This window comes from Pectinophora gossypiella, chromosome 17 (assembly GCF_024362695.1).
Source record: "Pectinophora gossypiella chromosome 17, ilPecGoss1.1, whole genome shotgun sequence".
Classification (NCBI taxonomy): domain Eukaryota; kingdom Metazoa; phylum Arthropoda; class Insecta; order Lepidoptera; family Gelechiidae; genus Pectinophora; species Pectinophora gossypiella.
Genome location: NC_065420.1, coordinates 6,973,568 through 7,000,215, shown reverse-complemented (window position 1 = coordinate 7,000,215; position 26,648 = coordinate 6,973,568). Strand labels below are relative to the sequence as shown.

Below are 26,648 nucleotides of genomic sequence, written 5' to 3'. Positions count from 1 at the left end.
TTGTGCATGTTTTAGTATGTGTATACACGCAGGTACGCTAAGAAATTAAGGCGCGTCTCTTACAAATACCAAACATTTTAAAATAAGCAAGTTTTCGATCATCTATTTTAGTTCTTACTTGTAATAGGTTCTTCTGTGCGAAAAATGCAAATATATTTACTTAAAAAAACTGTTTCACTTTGAAGACAGGGTGTTAGTGACAAATCCCTCAAAGTTTTCGTTACGATGTCACTAACAACTGTATTACACAGTTTGCTTTGCGTTTCATTTGCTTTTATCGTTGTTAAAATGAGTGTGGTTTGATCGTGACACAATCCAATATATAATATTATAATGTATAATCCAATTACTTTCACCACACGTAGAATAATAAAATGCTGATTGTTTTGCCACTTCGAATATATTATTTACTGTAGGTAATTACAAAAGGTTGCTCACACGTCTGACAAACAGAGGTAGGCCGAAGAATATAAAATATGAAAAAGTAATAAATATTATTTTTTCTAACCTCTTCTTGAAAGGTATTTTTATGTTGCAATTGTCAACAACCGTTTGATTTTATGCAAGTGTTTGAGGAATAACTTTTGAGTAGGTGAAAAAAAAAGCAATATACTTATTTGAGTTTAAGAAGACAAAGAGAAAGACAATGAGGATACGCTTTATCCGTTCTAAATTCAAACCTATCTTTGTTTATGAAGACAAAGGATGTATATAACAAAACGATAGAACCAATTACCAGCTTATACTGCGTTTAACTACATAATGATATCGGGAAAAAAGTACAATGCCTGTACTGAAGCTAAAAGCTTTACTATAAATTCGGCCAAGGTTGTTCATAGATAGAGAAACTTCAATATACCCAGTTTGAAGTAAGTACTTTCTTCTCTTCTATTGTGTGGGTTGTGAGGTGGAGTACCAGCCTCAGGGTTACTATTGAGACGCCAAAGGCCCCTGACATGGCTCATATAACGACTACTTACTTACATCAGTAAGTAGTAACCGGGACCAACGGCTTAACGTGCCTTCCGAAGCACGGAGCATCTTACTTTCGGACAATCTGGTGATCAGCCAGTAAGTACTTTGAAGTCTTAGGAAAATAATTTATAGTTATGTACATGCTACTTCGACTTAATTTTCAAGCATAACATTACATTAACTCAGAAGCCAAATCATTATACCCTTTACAAGTAAAACATATTACAATTTATAAAATATCTAAAAAAATTCCATGCTGTTTATCAGGGAGACTCTTAAATGGTGACTTAGGGCCCTATCTCACACGGGCGACATAGATTACTAGGTCGCGCTACCAGCAGCCTCACTAGGGTCGATTAATTCTTTCAAATATTTTTCTCTCAGACGACGCCCTGAGCCGAGTTTCGCGCCCAACTCGGCACCCTCAGGCCTGTTGTCTTAAACGTTGTACCGGGTGAGAGCCTTCAGCGCTCCCCATTTGTCCGGCCAAGTAGTTAATGCCATCTGCGGCAAATCTACAATAAGTCACGTAAAAAAAAAGAAAAAAAGCTACCAGCAGCGCAAGATTACTTACTCGTAATTGGAGATAAGTGCGCGCGTGGAGAGTGTATAGATACAACTGCATACATTTTGTTGGCGATACAACAGTGGCGCCACCGTAGTGTCCTAGTGAGATAGACCCTTACAAGATGAATCGTTCTGTCTTAGTGAAGAAGTTCTTATTTATCATACGCTACCTTAAAGGACTAATGTCAAGTGTAAGTGCAAATTAAAATTATTTCATTGTTGTCTTGCTATCTCTACCGTTGGTTAAGAATAGTAACGTATCCAATTAGTAGATCATGAAGCACAGACCTGAAGAAAATGTATAACATATTTCACATGTTACGTTGCCGTTTTTAGTAGAGCGCAGTGCATAATTTTCAATTTTAGCGTGTGTTTACGTTAGTGTTCAAATTCAAATTCAAAATTCTTTATTAGTTAGAAACAATTTACAGTAATAAAGGTGATTGGACTCTCAAGCATAGTGCCTGTGTCAGGAGACTCCGCTCTTCTATAAAAGCTAGTTATACACAAATATGCTAATAAGTTTACGGTGTGTGTGTGTGTGCGTGCGTACGTGTGTGTGCGTGTGTCCTATACTTTTATTGTGCTGTTTTTAGAATAGCATAGTCATAGGTTTTAGATTAAAGCCATTTAGAAATTATAATTTTACATACATGACTTAATTTATCATAAATATAAACTTCTTTATTTATTTTATTATACAAATATGACGATTTTACGCAAAATTGCCTTTGCGCGAAACTAGTTTTAGCTTTTGGTACCTCAAAGAGAATGTATTTTCTTCTTTTATATTTTACTAAACGATTGTATGTTATAGTCTTATGTTTCTGTAAGATACAATGTAAGATATATACCTGTCGAATAGTAAGAAGGTTGCATTCACTATATAAAGATTCTGTCGAAAATCTCTTTTTCTTAAAATAGGTACATGACTTTAATTAGGGCCCTCTGCGCTCTTTCTAGGTCAAGAAAACGAGTCTTGGCTGCACCGCCCCATACTGAGATGCAAAAAGCTATGACAGACTGACAAGCGATATCTAATATAATTTAGGAGGTTGTTAGAGGAGTCTTTTATGTTTATGCTTGATCTTCTCGGTCGTAAGGACTTATTCTGGTAATCAAGTGTTCAAGGTGAGGATACCATGACAGTCTTTGGTCGACAATTACACCCAGATACCTTTCTTCAGTGATTCTTTCAATTTTCGGACAGCTACAGCTCAAGTTGCCCATAATTTGACCACAGGAATGTATTTGTATATAGTATACTGTTTCAGGCTGAGTGCGCACGTCAATACCAAAGCAGGCGTAATTTGTGTGTTGTGTTTGTTTAGTGGTTGTGTGTGTTGTATTTGTTATGTGTATGTTGATGTGAGGGTGTGTTTTGTTGTTGTTGTATTTTGTGTGTGTTACATTACGCACAATACGAAATAGGCTACTTGACAACCTAGTCAAATGAGATACTTTTTACGAAACGTCAAAATGAAAGATTTCCTTGGAGTTTGTATGGAAATACATTCCTGTGACGTCATCAATAAAAGCGGTCAAACCTCGTACTCATTGTTACTTAAGTCATAAATAAAATTCGAAAATAAATCGAAGAGTAAAATGAGATTGATTTTTGATCATCATAGACTAGCTTCTATTTCTATATTAGCGTTTTATAATTTATCTTTGACCCAGTCAAATAAATACTCGTTTCCTTTTCAGAAAACTTTAACAAACGTAGACGCGACGTTTGTTTTTGTCGAAAATTTTTGTATCGCAGAAATTTGTAACATGTCAAAGGAATGTTGAGAAGGCCCTTAACCTACCAATACCCAGAGTGTATGTGACAGACCCATTGTCGATTAGGATAAGGGTATTACCACACCCTCGTCTGCGTCGTCAAATTGATGTCATCAATTTAAATTGTCCGTTTAATATAGTAGCACCTTCGATGAAATTAACGACTCAAAAGATTCGAGGAATAGAATAGATGCAGGTCAAAGATGTAGGTTGCCTATTCATCAATTTGATACTCTGCAGAAATATTTTATTATTTACATTTTTTATCTTTTCTTTTAATTTTTATAGGATTCTCCATCCTATTCCTTAGTCTTATACTGTACAGATATATTTCATTAGGTATATAAAAACATATAGTGTGCTTTTTTTAAGATTATCGACGCTTCTGGTAATTGTGCGTGCGTAAGCCCCTGTTGATATGTTATTGTAAATTAGGAAGGAGGCTAAGAACTAGAGATGCGTCGAATATTCGATTCGAATTCGGTATATTCAACCGAATACCAATTCGGTTTTGGTGTCACATATAAATATAATTAATTATAATAAAAGTAACTTAGGTACTTCAGGGAATCATTACAATCTTGGGATCTTAAAAACTAGGGTGAATAAGCATTTACTTGCTAAGTGTGTACGACCACCTTAAGCTATATCTTCACTTACCATCAGGTGAGATTGTCGTCAAGAGCAAACCTATGTTTTAATATTAATAAAAAACGATGTAAGTATGAATAGATAGAACTAGTTATTTTGGTTGCTTACTTCCTTAGATGGTTTCAGCAAAACCTTTTAAAAAGAATTTTTCGACGGAAAATTCCACTTGATATTAACTCAGAATCATGGTCTGAATAATCCCCCTGAGTATTCGTTACGATGTCACTAACACCTTGTAAGTATATCAAGTTTTCATAGATATATGGTGATGTCAAAGTTAAAATAATAACTCCTTTTATTTATAAGTGATGTCTTGGGCTTGCTTTTGCAGTACAAAAATGCTGATGACATCTGCAACATGGCTCCACAGCAAAATACTGTACGAAGTTAGGCTGAGGAAATAGGCAAATATTCTCTAAACTTTACTAAGAACGTTGAAGGCTCTGTCAGAATAATGAAAAATTTGTGCCAGTATAATACCTATACACCCAGCCATTCGATCTTCCCACTCGAGAATACTCCTGGTACCGTACGTAGCTTTAATACTTACTTTATTAATAATATTATTAAATCACTCAACAGACATGAGTATCATATTCTCGATCTCGTGAAAGAATTAATGAAACCAATTCAACGTTTATGCCACTTTCCATCAACATCAAAACAGACATTAATTAAAATCATTTTCAAGGAAAGTTGTCAAATTCAATTAGTATAAAACAATGTGTTTTCCGCGAGGAGTTCAAAAGTCAAATTACGCAAATTAGAAAAAAAATATTTTATTATCGAAATCAGAATCTTTTTGCGATCAATTATTTCCTTCCAAGCGGCATTCGAAAGTCGGGCTTTAAACTTACAGCTTGCAAAGTCAGCATGTAATTCAAGAGATTAGTCTTGTAAAGAATGTTTCACGTGTGATATTTAGCGTCCTGATCGTACTGCGAAAATTTTAGTAGGTATGTACGCCTAATCATAAATTAAAAAGAAAGATTTATGTGTCAATGCCATTGAAATATAGAATAGTGTTTTTACTTGATACCTACGTTTCGAGTATGAAGCTACAATAACAGTGAACATTCCGAGCCGTATATTTTTAAGCGAAACATATTGTTAGCACAGGTTGTTACAACGTGTTCATGTAAAACATTTCTCTTGTTCACTTCTATTTTATTGGACTGCAAGTGGATCGCTCGTTCCATCTCGATTGTTACTGTTTCGGGTGAAATTCAGTGGAATGAATCGAAACGCTTACTTGTATATTATCCTTACGCATGTTTCATAGCGAGCGAAAGCGAGCCATTCGGGCGATTTACAAATTGGGACCCAAGATGTCACTTAGAAATAAATTTAAAGAAATTAATATTTTAACTTTGGCATCACAATATATCTTTGAAAACTTAATATATGTAAAAAAACATATAGGATTATTTGCAAAAAATAGCGATCGGCACATTGTTAATACCCGGAATAAAAATAAACTTGCTTTACAAGTCAGTCGATTACATAAGATTACTAAATCTTTTAAGGGGCAATGTATACGTTTTTACAATAAGATTCCCATTGACATTCAGAATTTGCCTTTCAACTGTTTTAAGACAGTAGTTAAACAAAAACTTTACAAAAAAGGTTATTATAAAGTTAGTGATTATTTAGAAGATATGAATGCATGGGATTAACTGTCTGAGAACTGATATTAGGCAGCTAAATTACTCAATTGTATACCAATATTTTATGTTTTATGTTTATTTTTATTTTTTTAAAGAACGTCTAGGGCCCTGTGCCGAGGTTTTTCTTGCAGCTTCTTTTCCCCGGCTATACAGGTTGTGAGAAGCTGCAGTAGTTTTAGGCGGATGAGACGTTCGTTATGTAAAATTGACGATTCAAAGTGTAACTATGTTACCTACTGAATAAAGATATTTTTGAATTTGAATTTGAATTTGAATAGCAAATCGGTACCTACCTAGGCTCAACTGCAAAGAGAGCTTACGCGAGAAGCCGTCGCCTCTAGGGAAATCAGTATTACCTAACTAGATGCTTAAATTCGAGTAGTAGGTTCTAGTATCCGATTTAAAACTCTGAGCAAAATAGTTTTCTTTAAATCTTAATTTGCTCACAATCTCATGCTACTGCAATTTACAACATGCAGAATTCATAAAAATATAGTTATATTACATATTACTTACTTATATAAACACCAACATAGAGAACTCGCTGAAGGTTATTCCTTTGAGTAGGATAGTGTATAATTTAAAATTATCTTTGAAGCCTTTTTATACGCTTGCAAATGAGGTTTACTACACTATACTTCAAGCTAAATCATTAGACCACGTAGATGACACAATTTGCATCAACTGTTTTGACGTTCTAGGGTTGTGAGGTGGAATATCAGCCTCATCAAACCTGGTGTCAGAATTATGATTGAGCCGCCAAAGGCCGATAGTTAAATAATAGACTATGAATACAACAAAACAAAACTCGCAATATTGATTATGAGGTACTTACTCAGTTAAAATGTACTAGACCAAAAAATCAGTTTCGACATTTCGTAAAAAGTGTTTGACTAGGTTGATAAATAATGATGTTTTCGTACCCATAAATCTCTTTGCAATACGGGCTTTAAGAGCGTCAAAATCGTGTGTGTACGAGTATCCCCATATGCCTATCTTCCTCGCATTGACAAACTCATTTATCTATCACATTTTCTATCTACTACCTTCACGTAGTGTCAAGTATTCTATTTGACATCCTTATCTTCCCCTCTGTTACATCCTTGTCATCTCTTCACGCCAAACAAAAATGAATAGGCACTTAATACGTTATGACAAAATCCACGAGTTACCTACACAATGGGTTCTGTCTCGGGCATAAAAGTTGTGTTTAAGCAATAGACTTTTATGTCAGACATGCTTACGAAAGTTCCAGATTGTTTGCTATGTACTTATTGAGGCAAACGTCGACACATGTCTGGAATGCCAACTTTCTCTTTACACGACAGGAAGAAAATGTACTACCAACATCGGAATATTTTGAGAAAGTGTATATAATGTTTCTTATCATTTTCCATGTAGGTACATCAAAGCCATAAATAATCAGAAAGGTGCTACCATCCTACCATAGATGATATCCATCGACATTTTTCAGTGTTCCGGACCTTCCCTCAAACTAGTCAAATCAGTTACTTTTTACTAAAGGTCAAAACACGTAATTACTATGGAATTTGCATGAAATAGCAACCTGTGACGTAATAGAAAAAAGTGACAAAATGTCGTACTGATTGTTAAATTTTTCATTATTGAAATTCAAAAATAATTTACTTAAATAGAAAAAAAGAATAAAACGATTTTTGTCTCCTTTAGATCTATATTAATTTACTAATCAGAATTTCATAATTTATCTTTAACTATCTTAAACTACCCAATTAACTAACTATTTATCTGAAACTACCCAATTCTCTTATCCGTCTGTCATTCAGGTGTGCCAGGTGTTATTTTCCAGCTAAATAATCAAAGTTTTTTTTAAATAAATTCACATTAGAATGATTTGTGATATTTCAAAATGGCGTTTACGTGGTTTTCACTATAATGCGACAAAATTAAAAAGCTATTTTGCGTGATCAAAAGTACCTATACCTAAATAAATATAAATGAGGTATTGATTTGCCAACTAATTAAATACCTATATCATAAGTATTGTATAGAACTGGTTACCTAGTATAATGAGCCTTATAGGTACGGTCACGAGCATTAATATTTATACACTTTGGTACCATGTCACATTAACTTTTTTGACAAATTGAACTGTAAGTCTCACTAAATGTCAAATATGTTAGTGCGACAGAGTCCTAAAGTGGGTACATTATATTGCTCATGCATCACTGTACCTAACTAAAATTAGAAACTTAAGTTATTAAAACTTACGATAAGGCTGATGTACCCGTGGATACTGTTGTAGGCTAGGATGACGTCACGGAAGTTTCCATCGCAGTAATTACACACCGCTTCAGTAGGCTTGGTCAAGTTCAACTTATTTCTCCACCCGTCCACTATCTTCACTAGTGTTCCGAAATCTAAAGGTTCATGGCCAACGCTGCGTGTTGACTGCTCTTTGAGGACTGACAGAAATTGACTGAAGTCGCTACTTTTGTTCTCATTAACTTGTGGAGCCAATAACATTTCTTCAAACAAGCTCGACAAGGTTTGCGTGATGTTTCCGGAGCCTTCATCGGTAGACATTTTCGTTTTCGGTCATATCACGTCGATGATAGGTCGTTGTTGAATCCTCTGCAACAAAAAGAGTTCAATTATACATAACATAACAAGAACTTTATTGCACACACAGTAAATGCAAAATTACAAACAAAAAAGAAATAGAAGAGAACAATAGGCCTATAAACACCTACAAATATAAATACGACAGCAAATTTGTTTGTTGGATTTCGACGAAATTTTGGCAGATCAAAACGTAACGGGAGCGCTTTGCATTGACGATTTGTAATACGTCCTTTCAAAGACGGACTAAGTATAATCCCTACTAACAAAAGCGCCTTCGCATTACTGGCTCTGTCTATCTGTCTGTTACACTTTCGCAACAAACCTACTAAACGGATTTTGATGGCATTTCGTACAAATATTTTACTTATTGATTAAGTAAGAACATTGATAGTGTATTTGTATTATTTAGGGGTGAAATAAACTAACAAAATCGGCGGAAAACCCGTACTTAGATAAGCGTCAAGTCGCGGGTAGGAATCTAAAGGAGAATAAGGAATTCACACATTTTCCTGCAAATCAAGTTATGTTGTTTCGGGAATTTGATCCCGCAAAGAGAATTATTTCGAATTTTGTTTGAGAATGAAAATCATGGGTGGCAATTTTCTATAAGCCGAGTAAACACCTATCTGGGGGCACGGTAGTGCCCCCGCCAAGATGAGCAAAGCGCAAGGGCAGGGCACTAGAGGTAGCGCCAAGGATAGACCTTTGTTCACCCTTGGTTCCTATGTAAAATAATTTTGATGTTCTGACCTTACGACTGTTTGAGCCACATAAACATAAACAGCCTATATGGGTTCCACTGCTGGTCCCAGGCCTCCCTTCTTTCAACCCGAGGTGATATGGAGCATACTCCCCCACGCTGCTTCACTGCGTGGAGGTGTTTTACGGCTGATAGCCGGGACCAACGTCTTAACGTGCCTTATGTTTCGTCCAATCAAGTGATTGACGCCTGCAATATCCTTAACAAACAAAGGATAGTCTCATAAAGTGATTTTCCCATCGGGAATCGTATCCAGACCCCAGTTCATGAGCCTAACGCTCTAACTACACCACAATACACCACGTAGGCTGTTGGTGTGAGTAATAATATACAAGAATTTAAGTCCGCATATTAAGGAACTTAATGATTAAATTCCTGCTTTGCCCTACAACCAAATGAACTAGATGCGGTGTGGTATTTACCCATTTTAATAATTAATTAAAAGGCATAAAACGGTCCTTGTCCTTATTAATTAAATATGTAGGAGAAATTCGAGATGTCCTTAGAAAAGGTTCAGTACGATCTACTCTGAACCGGCGCGGCCTGCATGTATGATTGATGAATGTGGAGAAAGCAAGAGAAGTGTGTGAGGATCGAAGCAAATGGAATAGGGTAGTATCCAACTAGTCAAATCAATCACTTTTTACTAAACGTCAAAACACGAAATTACTATGGAATTTGTATGAAAGCATCCTATGACGTCATAGAAAAACGTGACAAAATGTGGCACTTATTATTACATTTTTCATTATTAAAATTCATAAATCAGTTAAATAGAAAAAAGGAAACCATTTTCATAATTTATCTTTGACCTGAGAAACTACCCAATTCCGTAGCCTCCGCTTACCCCGGTGGGAAATATGCGTGAGTTTATGTATGTATATAATATGTACACGGGTTAAAATGATTTGGAATTCTGACATTGCTTTTTCCTGATTTTCATTTTATAGGTACTTTCAATAGTACAACGCCTAGCAGTGGACGCTTCAGAGCAGCGAAGACGAATAATAAATGCTCTAAATAGTTTAATATCTTTTGCATGGGCCTTAGTTGCCTGAATGAAATAAATAAATAGTAACTATAAGTGTTTTGTTCTTTAAGGTCTTAAGACCCAAAGTCCTTAAAGTCAAGTGAAAATATTTCTTTCTTTCAAATTCATCATCCCCCTAGCATTAGCCCGTTTTTCACAGGGTCCTGAAGACTTGACAGGTCCGGTTTTTTACAGAAGCGACTGCCTGTCTGACATTCCAACCCGCGAAGTGAAAACTCGCCCAATACAGGTTAGGTCACATACCTCCCAAAATGCATTTCTCGGGAATGTGGGTTTCTTCACGATGTTTTCCTTCACCGCTGAGCATGCGATCCAAACATGAATTCGAAAACAAATTCTACAATCATTGGTTTACGCCTGTGCTGGATTCAAACCTGCGACTTCAAACTGAGAGGCAAGCGTTCTAACAACTGGGCTTACACGGCTCTTGGCTCTCTTTCTTTCAAATTGATTAAACTAATTAATACATTTTAATTGCTTAATCAATTTCGTTTGTATCATAATCGTGACCAAAAGCAAACCTAAAATGGTTTACTTAAAAGTAGTCGCAATTAATTAAAGTTCAAAGTAAATACATTCAAGGACTCTACGTCATAACCAGTGATGAGCCGTTCCCAAACGTTCCCAAAGTGGGAACATTCCCGATAGTAAAAAGGCGTAAAACTTATACCTGGAACCTGACAGAGGGCAGCAGTTACTGTCAGTACTATTCAGAGGCGGTGGACAGGAGTCCTAGTATGGCTTTGTAATAGACTACTCTGGGCGCCATCCCACTTGCGTCAGACAGAATACTGCGGGGCGGAAGGCAAACCACTGCCCTATTTTTCCCTAAAAAAGTAGCATAGAATATGCTGCACCGACAAAAGCGAGGCTCTTAAATTGATGATGATGACAACTTATGCAAAAAGAGCTTTATTACCTAACCTACAGGTAGATAAGACCAGAGCACAAGAAAGAACAATTTGAACAAGAAAAGCAGCCAGTGGTCTTACTATTTAAGAATTTTTACAACCGGAATATTCCCGGGAAAGGTACACCTGGTCATAATATTATAGCTATTATTTTTACCTTTTACCATAGAGAAAAAACATATACTACATATTACCCACTCTGGGATCTAAACTTTGATGACGTCAGACCTCTCAGGCGCGGTTTTTACGTAAACGGATTTCTCGGAGGTAGCAAAAGGGATTTTTTTATTAAAAAACAAAACATCTCACAATATGTTACTTTCTGCGCATGTAGGTTTATCGATCGTACGTTACATTAAGTTACATTAATTGTTTTACTATTGCGTTACGGATATAACATAACATGGTATGAGACGCATGAATTACATCATTCATTCATCATTTCAGCCTGACGTAACTCTGATGAACGTAGTAATGGCATGCGTCGAGTGCTTATGAACCATTTTGTAACCATTATTTCCCGTAGTCCCCACTTTTAGCTCACATGACATAGCATCACGCCTGTATCCCCGAAGGGGTAGGTAGAGGCGTATAGTATACACCTATTCCTCGCCAGCTATGTTCAAGTGCCATGTAATAAGGGGCGAACCTGTTGCCACTGTTAGGGCATCAATCCTGGAAACCACGCGATGTAAATTATGTGTGTTCGAAACATGGATTCAAACACATAAAGTCGAATTCAGTGGTATAGATTCGAGTCGGGATTCAAACCTATGACGCTACGATGTAGGCCACGCGTTCTCCGTACAGAAAACGAAAGAAACCCAACGTAACCTTAAAAGTTCTCGATGGTGACACCGTGAAAAGCAAGTGTGAGCAAAAGTGCGCACAAGTAACTTACCAGAGTACGGTCTGGAGTTGACAAATAAGTCAATGTGGGGAAGACCGTCTGGGCTAAAAGACCGTATACTTATTGCAAATAACTTCTAAATTTGAATAACTAGCACCTTACGTCTCTGTCTATAAAACAGTCCCTAAAGAGCCAGTCCGAACTAAAAACCGTAGACGTACGGAAGAAATCTTGTAAGTAAGTACATTCCCGTAGTTTATTTTAGTGGACTGCATTTTAAAATTTTCCTTTAAACTCTATAACATTAATTAAGTTAATTGAATACCTACTTTTCACGGAAAGACGGAAATGCGCGCATAGGATTAAAAAGGCGGATAGGATACAGAGATAGCGAGGCACATATGCCAAAACAAGGTAATAATTCAGTTTGTATTTCTGTACGAATCTCTTGACTTACGAGGCGACATGCGGACTCGTGTAATTTAGTTCTGAGGGAATATCTTCCTTGTTTCTATGATCTGTAAGGCATACTAATTGCACAAACACTGCATTTTTGCAGCCGTCTAGCAGTTCAAATGTAGTCTATATATGTGTTTAAGGATATGATGAAAAATAAAAAATGAAAAAATAATATTAATTAACCCTAAAACAATTATAGCATGTTTCTTTTAAATAGGTAAGTACTGCTTTTCAGGACTGATAATATTCAAAAGAAAGTGGAAGACTTCGAAATTCACTATAAACTTTATAATTGTCTACTCAGCGCTGTAAAGAAAAAGAATTCCAACAATGAATATGACTGCCCTCGAAGAGTGCTTTGAGAACTTTTTCCTAGTTTTTGTTTTTTCTTTTAATGGCATGCATATACTTGTTAAGTATATATGTAGGTATATGATTTTGCATTGAGTATTTGTATTAATTACTCTATAGTAGTTTTTTAATATCGATGAATGGATTTTGGGAGTTTGAGAGGTTTCTAAACTGTGACTCACGGAGTATTTCATTACAATATTCTTGTTTAATTGAAAATAAAATCTTAATAATAACTTTGAGTGCTCAGATTACAACTTTGTTTTTGAAACGACCTGACTTTTAAATTTTCCTTTACAACTGGGTTCTTTGACGTTTAGAAGATACCTAATTCGTCAAAAACCTAAGTGAGTTCGTAACGTCAAAAGTCGAGTTAATGCTCTACGTCTTTTCCCAGAAATGGGATGTCGGTACAAACTTAATTATATTATTATTAGTACACTGCAGGGCAAAGGCCTCTCTTCCCTTCTAACAAACAAACAAAGTACAAACTTAATATTAAACAGTAAACATAGTATCTAATAATCCTCAAATTCATACAGGGTGTTAGTGACTTTGAGGGATGTTGCAGGGTATGATTCCGTTGCAAAAGTATGGAATGGAAAATAGTAATTAAAAAATACACTAAAATTTTCATGATTTTTGCGACGGAACATTCCAGTTGATATTAACTCAGAATCATACATACATACATAAACTCACGCCTATTTCCCACCGGGGTAAGCAGAGACTATAGAATTCCATTTGCTTCGATCCTGACACACTTCTCTTGCTTCCTTACTCAGAATCATGGTCTGAATAATCCCCTCAGTATTTGTTACGGTGTCACTAACACCCTATCGGCTTGTATGGCTACTAGTATGTACTTGTACAGGTGTAAGTGACTTCGTAACAAAAACTGAGGGGGATGATTCAGCTCATTAGACTGAGTTAGTTAAAAAAAATATATAATGAATTTTGCGACGGAAAATTCCACTTGATATTAACTCAGAATCATGATCTGAATCATCCCCCTCAGTATTTGTTACGATGTCACTAACATCTTATATATAAACTAAATTAGACTATATTCTTAATTGGGGTAGTCAGAGGTAAGTACATCCATCGCTAGATGAAGTAAGTACCCAAATCATACCGAGCTTTATTAGACCAACGTAACTCAACGTTGATTACAATACATATTGTCTTAGAGTGAGTGAAAGTTTCATACAAACCTAACAATTGTCCTAAATCATTATTAGGGTACCCACTTTGTATTCAATTATTGGGTGTAATGAGCAGAAATTTAGCTTAATAAATGGTCCGTGAGTCCTTTATTCCTTTCCTTTACCCTTGGGATGTGGTGTTACGTAACCGAGCCATAATTAGTCATTTAGGGAGTGGCAGCATACAAAACTGTGACGTCATCGTGAGAATAAGTGTTGTATAAACGCTGAATAAATACTCTATTGTAATAATTATAATCCATTCCTTATGCGGTCTGGAGCTAAGATAAAAACTTATATTGTAATCAATTGTAAAAGTTATACAGGATGTTAGTAACACAAGCCGGTAATGCAGCTCATAAATCTGAGTTATTACATGAATCAGATTATAGCACGGATCATCCTACTTTAATCAGGTGATCAGTCTGTAATGTCCTAATAAAACTAGGGATCACAAAATGATTTTTGTGCTATGTCCCCACCGGGATTCCAACCTGTGACTTTCACACACACACCCACACGCACACACGCGCACAGACACACAGACAGACACACACACACACACACAGGATTACAGAGACCGTTTATATTGCTAAATTCTGGTGACAAAGCTCATATTTATAGAATTACAATCAACGTAATGGATAAAAGTGTACCACATTGGTATTATAAACAAATTAATATCACCATGACATTGACGGTCGTAAAAATTTGCAAAATACTGAAGCCAGGCAGTATGCTAACATAAACACTAACATTTTGCTAGTCGTCGAGCTATAATTGACTCTTTTGAGTTGTCTGAAAGAGGCGCTTGTGGTTGAGTTGTGGAATCTAAATCATATCAACAACAAGTCTCAAAAACGAATACCCGACTACGTATCTCGTCACGGTAAAGTAAGTTTTTTTCTTTATTCTCGGTAAGTATTCGTACTAAATTACTGAGAAAAAATTACGTTAGGCACCTTCGTATTGTAGATTTTACAACCGTCGTATTAATATTTTTTTAAACTAAGTACCTAGCTTATGCCCGCACCATTATTTGGGTAAAAAGTAATGAATGAGGAATGTACTTACGTTTTTAAGAACGATTTGTTTATTCAATTGTACAAAAAAAAAAGTATCTAAGTATTCTTTTATTTATATCGGTGCTAATTCCTGTAGACTTTTATTGTATTTTAAGTAACACCTGTCATTTTCTTCTGACGGCTGTTAATTTGAAAATGAGTGAATGAATGAATAACCCCGGCGAATCAAATACCTAGGTGACTCGCTGGTATGCAACCTGTTTGACGTGAGCTGTCAACTTAATTCTGTCGGGTTTTAGCCGATGTAAAAATTCTAGAGAGTTGTTTTAGATTTCTGCCTAAAATTGACGTGTGAGCCATAAATTTTATGCCTGTCGATTACCCGTCCTTTTCCTTTTCGGCAGATAAGAAATTGACAGATTTAACTTAAAATAAAATTAGATGGTGTGTACATATATGTTATGAGATACAGCGTACACAGTACCGCGAAACTTTTGTACAAAATAATGAGCACTAGGTACATTCAAAGTTTGCGTATAAATTCAGCTATTTGGCAGTTCGTGTTCGTGGAAATAGTTCATACATGGTTACGTAAATAGACGTAATAAAATCCGGCTTGAATAGGCACTAAGCAGTTTCATTAGTCTTTAGAGATCTTGGGGGCTAAAAAGACCATAATTGAAGCAATTCACCTGAAAAGCAATATTGCTATTTGATATTTGTTTGCATTTAATTTAACCGCTTGCGCACTTATCGCATTGCGCACTTAATTTAATCGCTATTGCCAAATTTGCTTTTTAGATGATTTTCTTTGATGTGGCCTTTTTAACAACCTTGTCTAAATATTTTATTTTTTACCTTATAGTTCCTTAATGTAGAGTTTCCTTTAATGGCGGAAGCAAATTAAAGGAATTTAAGGTGAAAAATGACAATTTAAATATTTGTAAGTATTAATAAGTACATAAATTTCATGCACGTCTAACCAAACGATTTATAGCACAATTTTTTCAAATTGTTGTGGAAACGTGGCAATGTGAATGTTGGCCTCATTGATAACCGAAGTTTAGTGAGAATTTGCTTACGATTTAAGGAGATTCAATAAGATTGTGTAAGATTTTATAGAAACATATGACATCTCTCTGGTCACAGCGCTATTCCAGGCTCTGCAAGTCAGGGGTTCCATGTTTATATTTATTTGTAACCAATACGTTAGAGAATTTTATCCTGAATTCGCTCAATAGTAGTTATGTATACAGCATACTGAGGGTTCAGTGACCTCACCAAGGCATTATAAAGAAAAAGCAATGTGCCTATTTTCTTAAAGTCTACGCTTTGTCAACAAAATCCAACATCTTATATGCATTAGATATCATTCAAGTATATGAAACACATATTAAATAATGGAGTCAACCTATAGAATGTTTCCTTAATGTCTATCGGAAGTCTTGGATGTCCTCGATCCCTTTTTTCGAGACTCCAATGGTCCGAAATGACATTAAAAATACTTAAAAGAGCGATAATAAACTACATCCGGATTTTAAGGTCCAGGATTTTTGTCCTCTTCGCGCAAAATTTCGCAGTTAACAGAAATTTGATCTGGGTATATGGAGCTTTACATACCTATCAATAATTTCAGAACGAGACGTTTGAGGAGACAAAAAAACAAACTCAGAAATATGTTTATTTACTAGGTAGCGTATAACTTTGAATTTGAATAGACGTTGTAGAAAAGCTTGGAAACGGTTAGCCAAATTGCAAACGATTTCGAAAACTGACTGGCAAAAATGTGTGTGATTGACAATAAAATATATTGTGTGGTAATATAAGGTGACATGTCAATCTTATATAATTTTTACCACTGTCATTGTTGTTTATCGTAATCGTGTGCAACTTGTCTAAGGCATCTGGAGCTTGGTACTTCGATGACACCTTTGTGATGGTATATAAAGGATAGGCCTAGCCCAGCAATGGATAAATAAATCTGTGAATGTTCTCAGCTGTAGTGTCACAGTACTTTTATATCTCTAGCAATCGAACCCTATAATTATTTTTAGTAGCGGAACGTATTACTTCTACCATTTATCAACGTAATAGTAACCATTTTCTTATAAGTAATTCACTGATATTTCGCAAGCGTTTCGACGAATCTCGATGTTTGTCATTCTTGGTCAATCACCCAATTTAGTCATTCTAAGAATCGTCTTTTAATGTTTAATTTTGTTTGTTAAATTGTTTGTTAAATTATTACTGAAAACAGAGTAAGCTTACGAACATCAATATATTTATTTAATTTCATAAATGAATTCCTGCTTCTCTATTATTCAAGATTATAAGCCCCGCGGAGCATTTATTCCAAATGTTTGATATTTTTATATTATTGCATAGGATTATATACTTCTAAATATTATATACAGGGTGTTAGTGACATCGTAACAAAAACTTTGAGGGCCGATTGAGGCCATGATTCTGAGATGATATCAAGTGGAATTTTCCGTCGCAAAAGTATGGAATTGAAAATAATTAAAAAAAAAAACACAAAAACTTTCAGGAATATTCAGACTGAAAATTCCACTTGATATCAACTCAGAATCATGGTCTGAACCATCCCCCTCAGTATTCGTTACGGTGTCACTAACACCCATACCTACTTGTATGCCTACCGTATGTACTTGTGTGGGATGTAAGTGACATCGTAACGAATACTGAGGGAGATGATTCAGCTGATTATTCTGAGTTAATATCAAGTAGAATTTTCCTTCGCAAAAGTATAGAATTGAAAATAATTAAAAAAAAACTAAAAAAAACATGAATTTTGCGACGAAAAATTCCACTTGATATTAACTCAGAATCATGGTCTGAATAATCCCTCTGAGTATTTGTTACGATGTTACTAACATCCTGTATAGAATTATTGCTATGAGAAATGGAAGCTCTAAGGCGAGGCCTTTTCTCAGCTATAGGACAATCCAGGAAACGAAAAAAAGTAGATAAGTAATACTTTTTTATATACTTATTAAGTACACGGGTATTAGTGACATCGTAACGAAAATTGAGGTATGATTCAGACCATGATTCTGAGTTGATATCTAGTGCAATTTTCCGTCGCAAAAGCATGGAACTGAAAATAATTAAAAAACACTAAAATGTTCATGAATTTTCCGAGAGGAAACTCCTTAATATCAACTCAGAATCATGGTCTGAATCATCCCCCTCAGTATTTGTTACAGTGTGACTAATTTTTTTACTTAGTTTGCTAACCATACTCCATGGTGGTTAGGTCCACGTATAAAGCTCCATGTCCCAGCTCTATTATTACACCCCTATTATAACCTTAACGTAACAACATCGAATACGGGCTTCGGAAGGATTATGGTGTTCCCAAAAGTAAATATTTAAGTACATACTATCATAAACTGCCTATATACGTCCCTCTGCTGGGCACAGGCCTCCCCTCAATCAACCGGAGGGGGTATGGAGCATACTCCACCACGCTGCTCCACTGCGGGTTGGTGGAGGTGTTTTTTACGGCTAATAGCCGGGACCAACGGCTTAACGTGCCCTCCGAAGCACGGAATCATCTTGCTTTTTCGGACAAACAGGTGATTCAAGCCTGAGAAGTCCTTACCAAACAAAGGACAGTCTCACAAAGTGATTTCGACAATGTCCCCATCGGGAATCGAACCCGGACCTCCAGATCGTGAGCCTAACGCTCTAACCACTAGACCACGGAGGCTGTTAAACCAACAAAAGTCACTGTGGTCCTGTGCTTCACCGGCTTACTTCTCAAACGAGGATCAACGTTTCGAACCCCGCTACCGGACTTGAACCAACGAGTTATTAATTTATCTTTAGTTCAGTTTCAGTAACACAGTTTGCTCGACCATTATAGACGGCAGTTCGGCTCACCACCTATCTATCACGTTGGTCTAACAGAAAGCTCGGTGAAGTGTGCGTACTTGGTTCATCTTGCAATGGATGTACCGCTGACTACCCCCATTTTCATATAGTCGTGAACTTGTTGTCGTCTGATGACTGCTGGTTCTGCACGCCTCAAGTTACCACGAGCGTGAGTTTAAGTATGTTTTTAATCAAGCGGATAATGGTCCCGATTCTTTCAGACACCTCCTAATTTTACTCTAAGTTATACCTGTCATTTTCTTATCCGCCGAAAAGTAAAAGGACCTATGATTAACAGTTCTTAATTTTAAGAAGAATGAGTAAATGAATTAATAACCCGGGCGAATCAAAAATGTGTCTCACTGGTATGCAAACCGTTTGACGTGTACTGTCAACTTAATTCTGACGGAGATTTGTGCTAAAATTGACGTGTGTTCCATAAATTTTACCCCTCCCTTTCCTTTTCGGCGGATAAGAAAATGACAGGTTTAACTTAAAGTAAAATTAGATGGTGTGTACTGGAATTAGCACCAATAGTTATTTAATAATAGCTAAATCGATACAACTAATATACCACATATCCGCAACATTCTTAAACAAAGTTGACCCGTTTTCAGTATCTACTCGTAATGCTTAAACATTCTGCTTAAAGCTTGGCTTGGGTAGGGTCAATGTCAACCTCATTTTCATAACCAATTTAACTAAACATTGTTGGCCTGAAGCTAATTTACAAATATCTGTTTACCTAAGTACTCTCTTCATTTGCAGGGACGAAAACAAACATTTGGCAATAGTGAACGGTGACAAGTTTATTGTCTAGTTTATGTTAAAAGTCGACGGTTTTGGCATTTTTTTTTCTCTTATTCTCTTTAGAACCCTGTCGCATTAACATTTTGACATATAGTGAGAATTTGGATTCGTCAGGTAAGTAGTTAAGTTAATACGACATCGTACTAAAATGTATTATGTACCTATTTCCCTCACACCCACTAGTATCCTGGCAAACCGATGCCTGAAACATTAGGAAGTAGTTACTCCTTAAGAAGTTCGCCCACTCTCTCGTCGTTTCCTCTAACGATCGAACAACTCTTTAGTTCGACGTTTGGAAGCTCTTTTTTATTTTGTCTATGGCAACGGCTTTTTGTTGGGAACGGGAACGGGACAGTAGCTTTTTTATTAAATAATTAATACGAAGTGATGTTTCGTGGTTAATAATCGCTTTAAGTTAGTCGGAAAACATTCGCGATAATGTTATTATATCGGAATATTCAATAAACAAAGTGTACCTATCTATTTTCGCTTCGCCAAAATAGCCGCTTCATAAATCGAAAGTTTATGCGGACTTTTGGTTCAGAGTATAGGAGTCTGCTCCGAAGGAGGCGGCTTAGGTTTCATCATTCATCGTCATCACCTTTAATCATTTCATTAATAATGACCAAGAAAACAATACATAAGACATCGCTGTATGGGCATAGTTCCCTTTGCCTTTTAATAAAAGAAAACAGGGAAAATCGCTACGGGCAACATAAAATGACAAGCTACATTGTATATTTGTCAAAATTGAATTAATCGATCACTGATGCCGATTGGATTTGAACATAGAACAACACGGGCCCGCGTGCGCGGAATTCGTAACACGATATTTGTTTTTACTGTCACAGAACAGCATAATAAAGGCAAATTTATTACATGCCAGATAGAAAATGGTCAACTTATTTGTAATAGAAAATTCCAGTGATATATTTTACTAGGGCAAATAAGTCAGTGATTTATGTACATTTGCCAGGGATATTTTGGTATAATTGGAAACTTATAACTTGGAAACGGGCTCTGTGGTCCAGTGGTTGAGCATTTTAGGCTCACAATGTGGAAGCCCTGAGTTCGATTCCTGGTGAGGACACGTGAAGCATAAAATAACTTGGTGAGACTGTCGCTGGTTTGGTCCTACCTGTAATCACCTGATTGTCCGAAAAATAAGATGATTCCAGGCTTCGGAGTGTATGTTAAGCAGTGGGTCACGGCGAATATTTAAGTTGGTAGTCATTACATGAGCCATGTCTGTCTTTTGGCGTCTCAAATAGTAATCATTGGGTTGTTGAGGTCCGTCATCGATCTCACAATCCACACGAGAGAAGAAGAGAAGATTATTGCTTGGCAGATAGACATGTTCGTGTTGCAAATAGTAGTTTAAAGGAGATGTTTTATTTTTCCCCGTTGACGAGAACGAAAGAAAATAAATACGCTTGGCTTAACTTTATTTCCCGCAGTAAGTGCACATACGTTGACAGGATTCATTACCACATGCCGCCAAGGGACCGCTGTTGGATAGTTTGTTTATTTAAATTGAAACGCAACACTGCTCCATAGATAAAATACGCGTTTTAGACAGAAAAGTTTGTTCTAAGCATTATTTATGTATGACACTCCGTGTAGGTGACTTTGAGAATATTTTTATTTTATTTTTGTGATGAAAGTGGAAGGAGATGAGAATCCAGTGTCTTTACTTGCCCCAAAGAGAATGGGAAATAGACGTGATCTGATTTAGACTTATACGTAAGTGGGTGAATATCAAAATGTGTCAAGTTTGGTGGCGAACTGTCATATAATTTTTTCGTGAAAATTGGGAAAATTGGGAACTAAAAAAATCCTTTTTCATGTCGAAACCGAGGATCCCTTTGGATCTTTTTCATGTCGGAACCCAATTTTTCACGAAAAAATAAGATGAAATTTTGCCACCAAACTTGAAATTTTGAGATTTACCCAAGTATGTTTTTATTGTGTCATATTTTATTGTGTGACCCAATGATCGGCAAAGAGTTCCTTTTCGTCCTTATCTTAGTAAACCTGAATTATGGCTCCTATCTGACTAGAACACCATGGTTGCCCAACCAGCGGGAAACTGTTCGGCATTTGGATACCGGCAACTAGTCATAATACTGGTTGCGCAACCAAGTGAGACACCCTTTATCTTCTTTCCTCTTTTTCATCTTTATCTTCATTTGATGAAAAATGAAGTGTTCGTCTCTCCACCATCTTAGGGTCTGCCTCGTTCATCGTCGACGTTTCTGTGGGGTTCAATCAGTTAAAGCAGGAAGAACAAGCCATGATGTGTTCCATGTTCTGAGAAACCAAAAATGATGAACAATGGACAAGTTCTCCTGATACCTCGTGTCTTGTCCTTCCTGCCCTGCCACTTGCCCTCGGGAGGACTTAATGCTAAATACTGGCAATGCCATGTCCGTAGCCAAACACTTTGAGCGCTCTATATAAGTCTGCCAGCAAGTCGAAAAGAAGAAGAATCAGTTAAAGTGGTTGAAACCTGTTTTTTGTCTGTAAAATCGAAATCGAAACAATTTATGTTGTAGTTGAAATGCCTTGAATTAAAACATTTACATTTAGAAGTTTATAATTTTTTTACTAATAGGCTTAAAATTATGCTAAGTGAAAATCTGAGTAAGTATATTTATTTAAGAATGGCTACAAGATGTATAGGGAGTCAATGGTTTAAAGCTTGACCAGGGATTCGAACCTCATCACCATCATAACCAGCCTATTAACGTCCCCACTGCTGGGGCACGGGCCCCTATGGATGGATAGGGAGATCGGGCCTTAAACCATCACGCGGGCCCAGTGCGGATTGATGGTTATTAACAACTGCTAATGCAGCCGGGACCAACGGCTTAACGTGCCTTCCGAAGCACGAAGGAGGTCGAGATGAAAACTTTTTTGTGGTCACCCCTCCTATGACCGGGCTTTGCGAAAGTTGTTTAACTTCAACAATTGCAGACCGAGCGCGTTTACCGCTGCGCAACCGAGCTCCTTAGGATTCGAACCTATGACCAGATATTGTGTTAAACAATGTATGAATATAGAAAGCATTCGACAATAAAAACTTCAACAGTAACAAATTAACAACGATAATAAACCTGCGTTCCTTGTTTCTATCAATTTGTTGCAAAAGTGAAAAGATTTTCAAGTACCCAATTCAATTATTTGAATGAAGTGCGTTACTAATTTAATGCCAATCTCGTTCCCGATATTACGAAGCCAGATTTTTATCCGATTTTCCTGTATTTTATAGATTTTTCGATTCTTAACGTAAACGCTGCGCCGTAATTATTGCAGCCAGTTTTGGCATTTAAAAGTGGATTATAATTATTTATAAGGAGCTGACGTGTGACAGTTCAATCATGATAGTATTATATTCATAGATATGACTCTGTTAACCAACAGTTATCTTAATATATAAAAGGAGAAACTGACTGATTGACATATCAACGCACAGCCTAAACGGCTAAACGTAGGCACAAATTTAGATGGGACATAGCTTAGGTACCGTAGAGGTGCACTAAGAAAGGAATTCCCGAAATTCCCACGGGAACGGGAATTAGCGGGAAAATCCTTTTGTATGAAGATTATGCCTCTTTTATAACACGCCACGCGGACGAAGTCGCAGGCAAAAGCTAGTCAATAATAAGACAGTTATTAATCATTACCTTAAGGTCTTATGTATCAACCAATTTGTTTGTCTAATTACTTTTGTTACACCTATCACTTCCTGTATAAGTACGTATACCAAAACTCACAACCGTTTATTTAAATTAAGGTTAATTGTTGTACTTATCTGTCATTTGTGTATTTAAAATATCTATTGTTGTTGATTTTAAGACTGATTTATTAAAGATTAGATTTAAAGAATGTTTCTTATTCGCACGCTATATGGTTGAGTAATGGATTTTTTTGTTACAATATACCTATTAATTAAGATCTTTTGTACCACTCTAGAACGAATAATTTTTTTTATTCTTATAAGTACTGGATAATATGAGTAGATCTACAGTCAAAACAAGCCCAACGGTAAAAGAGTCCTTTGGAGTCATAAAATCATTCACATGAGAAAGTAATTTCTCGGCGTTCAACGAATTATCAACATTTTTACCATAGCAACACGGAAACATATTACGAAAACATCTGGTTTCATACTGTAAACATGTTAACTGAGCTTCGAGATACAGTTTATAAATCTTTTACCAATGAGGGTTTTACCAGGCTACGTTCCCCAAAAAAAAAATACTTAGATGGTGCTCTACTGATTTTCCTTCGTGTAACCTTCTAATTTCATGTATATCAAACATAAGCAACTGTCATCTTTGTTTTTGGGCATAAATGATGGCCTTTGTTATTACACCTATGCACAACACATCTTCCACACATTATTATACTAATTAAAATAAAGTGAAGTAATATAAGCAAGAATAAAGTGAAGTAGTGTAAGTGAAGTAGTAGTGTAGGTAATATAGTAACATAATTCAAATTCAAAAATATCTTTCTTCAGTAGGTAACATAGTTACACTTTGAATCGTCAATTTTTACATAACGAATTCTATTTCTATAAGTACCTGATACAAATGCCAAGCAAAAAATATTTTCATATATGCCTCTGTGGTTACATTATATTTATGTAAGTACCCCGAACACTGAGAAAATAGGTAATAATAATTATCGAGTTAAATCTGAACAGCGCCATCTATAAAGTCTCACAACGATCAACCAAGGAATTTGAAAAGATTTTTGAAAAACCTGTTGATCCTGTCTTTCTGTAAAATTGGTAGACAAGATTTTTCTTTTATTTTAATGTACACACAACATTGTTACATTATAAATTTCCATTTATTACTTAATAAAAAACTTACTTTTAAAACTTCCGGCTGCTAATATCCGATGGACCAAAAAAAAAACAAAATTAAAGATCACTGAAAAATCACTGCTTAGTGTTCAGGAATTACGAAACACCACAAGAGTTATTTAAGTTTGATTGGAAGTTTATAAACATTAGTGCGCGGTGCGAGCGAGCGCGCTACAGGCGGCTCCGACAGTTAGCGTTACACTGAGATTCTACTTTCATCTCGCCACATTTCTCCATTAACAATAACTCCCGATTCCACCGAAAACGACCATTACCACTTCTCGACTTCCCTATTCATCTCCTGGTAACGATCACAAAAGTGCTAAGATAAAAGTTGAAAATTATCAGTATTCCTTCGAAAGTTTAACAATTTATCTTCACTGAAATATACTTAGTCTGGATCGAGATGAAAACAAACTCTCGATTAATATTCATGATTTCGCTTGTCTCTAAAACTGTTTAATTAGGAGAGATAAGTACTTCACGATAGATTTAACACTAATTTATTTGTTTTGAATTTCCCTGTCAAACCGGCGAGTATTATGAGAGTATGTTTTTGTTAAATCGGGTTGTTTCCTAAAATAAAAAAACAGCAATCAAATGATAATCCTTTTTAATTATTTGTCTTTTATCGGCGTAAAGATGGTGTACTTAGATATATATGAAGAGACGTGGTGTATGACGACTTTTACATGTCATATAACGTAATTATATATTTTTATCTCGAACTTTAATACCTAATATAAAGACATGCGACATGTGGTTTCGAAAATATACGTATTCCATTCGCACGGAAATTTCCGGTACCGGAATTATTCTTATGTTTACCAAAGTAGAAATGTGACACGACTTATAATAAGTTGTCAACTTTTACGTGGGTCTAACGTCTCTTTGGTAAGTGACCGGTCTAACTTGGGAAATGTATAATATTTATATTGAAAGTTATTTTTGTTTTACATGTTGATTACCTGTGTCAAATTTTAATATCGAGGTATTTACATAATTCGGTAGTTTCCTAGGTCAAAGATAAATTATGAAATTCTAATTTACTAAATAAAGACAGATCTAAAGGTGACAAAAAATGATAAATGATAAATAAATAGGTAATATAAGTTTCAGAAATCAGAAATCAGAATCATTTATTCAACGTAATTATCATGGATAAACTTGTTGAAGGTCAATGTAACATTTTTGAATTTACGTCATTTCGCAAGGTGTTATGGCTGAGGAGAAGAAATGACAAGAAACTGCAACAGCAACACATCTTTTAAAAACCAATGAGGATATACATTACAAGTTATTTAATAACTAGAGGAACACATTCAATACCAGACATTTTTATCATTTAGGTAGTCATTAATCTTATAATAAGCTTTTTTACATAAAGTAAGCTTCACGTGAGCTTTAAATTTATTTTCTGACAAATTTAAAATATTATCTGGTATTTTATTGTAAAAACGTATACATAAACGTATACATAAGTTTAAGCCACTTATGGCGATAATAATATACATCTTCGAATTTCAAATGTTTTGCTGTGAATAGAAGACATGAAATAATCATAATAATTAATAAGTCACAAATTATTGCAGATCTGGACATAATTTAATCCTATTATTATTATTTTTGGTTTATTTTTTATTATTATTATTTATTTTTCTTTATTTATTGATATTATTAGATCATTTTTATTATTTAAAATAAAAATAAAATATTTAATCCTTAATAATAAGGATGTAATATTAGCAGATTAGTTCTATAAAATATAATAATAACGACTAAGAATTTGATTGCGAACATTCAAAGTAAATTAATATCAATATTACTAAGTTTCTGGGACGAATTACTGGAATCGAACATTTGTAATACTTACAAACAATGTTTCTCTGGTGGTTACGATTTTGACGTCAATACACCCTGTATTGACCGATCAAACCGAAAACTTTGAGGGATGATTGAGACCATGATCCTGAGTTGATATCAAATGGAATTTTCCGTCGCAAAAGTATGGAACTGAAAATAATTAAAAAAACACAAAAATAATAACTTGATATCAACTCAGAATCATGGTCTGAATCATTGCCCTCAGTATTCGTTACGGTGTCACTAACACCCATACGTACTTTTATGGCCACCATTATATGGAATTTTCCATCGCGAAAGTATAGAATTGAATATTATTAAAAAAAATCATATTAACTCAG

General features: G+C 35.5%; 1 protein-coding gene across 1 annotated transcript in view; it reads right to left on the bottom strand.

Annotated features, from left to right (window-relative positions):
- The window catches only part of LOC126374375 (G-protein coupled receptor dmsr-1-like), a 71,050-nt gene extending 46,430 nt beyond the window's left edge, over positions 1 to 24,620 (bottom strand). Inside the window, exons 1-2 of the mRNA XM_050020990.1 lie at positions 24,452 to 24,620; positions 7,896 to 8,258 (exon numbers count right to left, since the gene is read on the bottom strand). Coding sequence (XP_049876947.1) covers positions 7,896 to 8,210 — 315 coding nt within the window. The 5' untranslated portion in view covers positions 8,211 to 8,258; positions 24,452 to 24,620. The remainder of the gene's footprint in view (positions 1 to 7,895; positions 8,259 to 24,451) is intronic.
- Between the last annotated feature and the right edge of the window lie 2,028 nt (positions 24,621 to 26,648).